We start from the raw sequence: 2,823 nt of genomic DNA, 5'->3' as shown, positions 1-2,823 counted from the left end.
AACCAAAGTTAAAACTTCAATAGGATGAAAGCAAATACAACTGCCCTAAACGGGACTTAGAAAAAGACAAACTACCCGTGCAGGGGCATACAGAAATGAAAATAAGTCCACGCAGGGACTTGATACAGAAATCAAACAAATGCCCACGCAGGGACATGATTACAACAAACAAGAAAACAAAACAACCCTCTACTTTTTCTTCCCCTTGATAAGGTTCGCAAGACCTTTCATAAAGCTGTTGTGCCTTTCCTTGTTCTTCTTGGTCTTATGTTCGACCTTATCCAACCTCTCTAGGATCTCCTGAGTTTGTTGATGTTGCTGTAGTTGCTGAGGAGGAGGTGGCTGGTACGGAGGATACTGATAACCCTGGATCGGGTAGTCAGTTGGAGGCATAGGAGGGTAAGTAGAAGGATAAAGGTGGTGATACTGCGCAGCCGTAAGATATGGGTCGTGAGTTCCATAGTCCAATGGATATCCCGACGGGTCTCCATAAGGATTATACCCGGAAGAACCTGGGTACGTCGGAATTGGGTTATCAAATCCCACAGGCGGCATAGGTGGTGCATAAGAAGCTTGCGGAGGATTATCCTCTGGTGCCGCATTTGAGGGCCCACCCAACTGAGGGTCCTCTGGAATAGGGGGATAGGAACTCGATCCACGAGGAGAACTGAAACGGGGTCCTCTTCTTACAGACATGCGGGCGTTTCTCCTTCGCCTCGGAGGCTCGGGAGGTGGCTGCGGTGGCTGCTGCGGTGGCTCCTCTACAGGGAGTGGTGGTGGTGAGACAGCTTGGAGTTGAGGATCTTCTAATGGTGGTTGGGCTGGAGAGCTATGATAAGATGGGGTAAAGAACCAATCATAGGTACCCATTTTCTCCTGGAAGGAATCAGGCCCACTGTATGGGGATCCTAGGAACGGAGACCCACTAGATATGCTGATAGGGTGGCCCGGGGTTCTTGTTTGCATTTCTGGGTCGGGATCATCATCCATCTCCATTTCCTGAGAGAAATGGTCCTCAGGGCCCAACGGGTTGTAGCCGAGAAAGTCGTTAACGTAGTCAGCTGGGTTAAACTGTCTCGGAGAGTAGGGGGATTCGGAATGATGAAATGAATGAGATTGCAAAGAGTTATGCGATGGGTAAGATTCATGCGAATGGTGAGATTGTTGGGAGTGATGAGAATGTTCGGGCTCGTCTGGAGCAAACGGCCCGAAAGACGGATGAAAAGAAGGCGATGAGCTCAGCGAGACCGAGTGTCTTGCCGGCTCGAAAGGTTGACCCCACATATCGCGAGAGTCGGAGGTGGAAAAAGACGCTGATGGAGTGCGCTGTGAGATGGTCCAGCAGATGACGGTCCTCCACGCATGGGACCCTTGCCATGTCCTCTTAGTCTTGGAGGCATGATGGTAAGCTTCCTGTTGAAACAAGCAACAAAATAAAACAAAACAGAATAATAGCAAAGGAAAGATAATGTGACAACTCGAATTTTAGACCTATCATTGTGTAACATATGTGAACTTGACTGACTAAGTGAACGATTATTAAATGTTGTGTGATATGTGTTTAATGATTGTGTACATGATACGTTATGTGTTGTATGTATATAAGTTACACGAAACCCGAACCGCACAACACTAGCTCAACCGCACAAGCCATTTGGGCTTTACACTTGCATGCGGACCATTAGAGGCAGCCGAGTTGGGCTCGGCCCACTCCCCTTTCACGCAAACAAACACCCTTAGAGGGGGTTGTTCTCTCATTTGCTACAATTCTCATAACACACACACAAACCCTAGACTTTCTCTTTCTCTCTCGTGTTGCTTGGAACCCGACGGCACAAGATCATCCTCTTGTTCGGATCACACTTCTTTACTCGTAATCGGTTAGTGTTTTGTTTATGCTTTCGTATTAAGTGATGTTATGATTACATACTTAGATTAAACAGATTAGTGTTGCATGTTAATAAACTAGGGCCGATTCGATTATGTTGTTATGCTTGGTCCTCAGATGGATTGTTATGATGATAAATATAATCAGATTAGTATGAATGTTAATCGGCAGGAATGTCATGTTTTCGGATTTGTACACAACCGTTTGGATGAGTTAATTAACTAGAATCGGATGAATAGATATATAGAGATCGGCTGTGATGTGATAATGTGTCAATCGGATTTATGTTTGTGAAATCGGGTTTGCTTATGGTCGAATATGAAGTGTTACATGATGATTAAATCCTTAGATGATTATGTTTAGGTGTTTTGAATGATTGTTCATGATTATCGATCATCTAGGGTTCATGAGAGTTCATATGGATTGAAAGATAATTGCCTTGTTTGATCGATTCTATGCTAAACGAATAGTTGGAAACTTGTTAATTGATAAGTGTAGATAAGGAAACTCGTTGAATGATTGTAACTGAATGCATGGTTTCTGGAAATTCAAACTAATCACACAAAGGCTTGTCCATTCGCACAAGAGGACCCGAGCGCACAAGCAGTCCTCAGTCGCACAAGCTGTCACAAGTTGGGCCGGACGTGCACATCGGACTGGGCTGGTACGGATCGCACAAGGTTACCGGATCGTACAAGCCCATCCGGGTCGTACAAGCTACATCGTTCATTGGGCTGCGAATGACCATGGGCAGCTGGTATTGGGCCTCAAAGCCCAAAGGCCAATCGCACAATCTAGCTTAGTCGCACAAGGTTAACTGGGTCGCACAAGGTTAACCGGGCCGCACAATATGTTGTTTAATTGCTTTGGGCCGTGTATGTTTGAACTGATTACTTATTTGTGGGCCGGGTATCGTTGGGCTTAGACATTGGATC

General features: G+C 45.6%; 1 protein-coding gene across 1 annotated transcript; it reads right to left on the bottom strand.

The window, feature by feature from the left end:
- Window positions 1-189: 189 nt before the first annotated feature.
- Window positions 190-996, bottom strand: LOC110931634 (leucine-rich repeat extensin-like protein 5). Its single transcript, XM_022175019.2, has one exon. It carries the CDS (start codon window positions 994-996, stop codon window positions 190-192), a length of 807 nt encoding a protein of 268 aa, XP_022030711.2.
- Window positions 997-2,823: the final 1,827 nt, after the last annotated feature.

Source organism: Helianthus annuus, chromosome 8, assembly GCF_002127325.2.
Source record: "Helianthus annuus cultivar XRQ/B chromosome 8, HanXRQr2.0-SUNRISE, whole genome shotgun sequence".
Lineage (NCBI taxonomy): Eukaryota > Viridiplantae > Streptophyta > Magnoliopsida > Asterales > Asteraceae > Helianthus > Helianthus annuus.
This window is presented reverse-complemented; position numbering and strand designations above follow the sequence as displayed.

Coding starts and splice junctions, on each gene's coding strand:
- LOC110931634 (XM_022175019.2), bottom strand. CDS start 996: ATGGAGATGGATGATGATCCCGACCCAGAAATGCAAACAAGAACCCCG.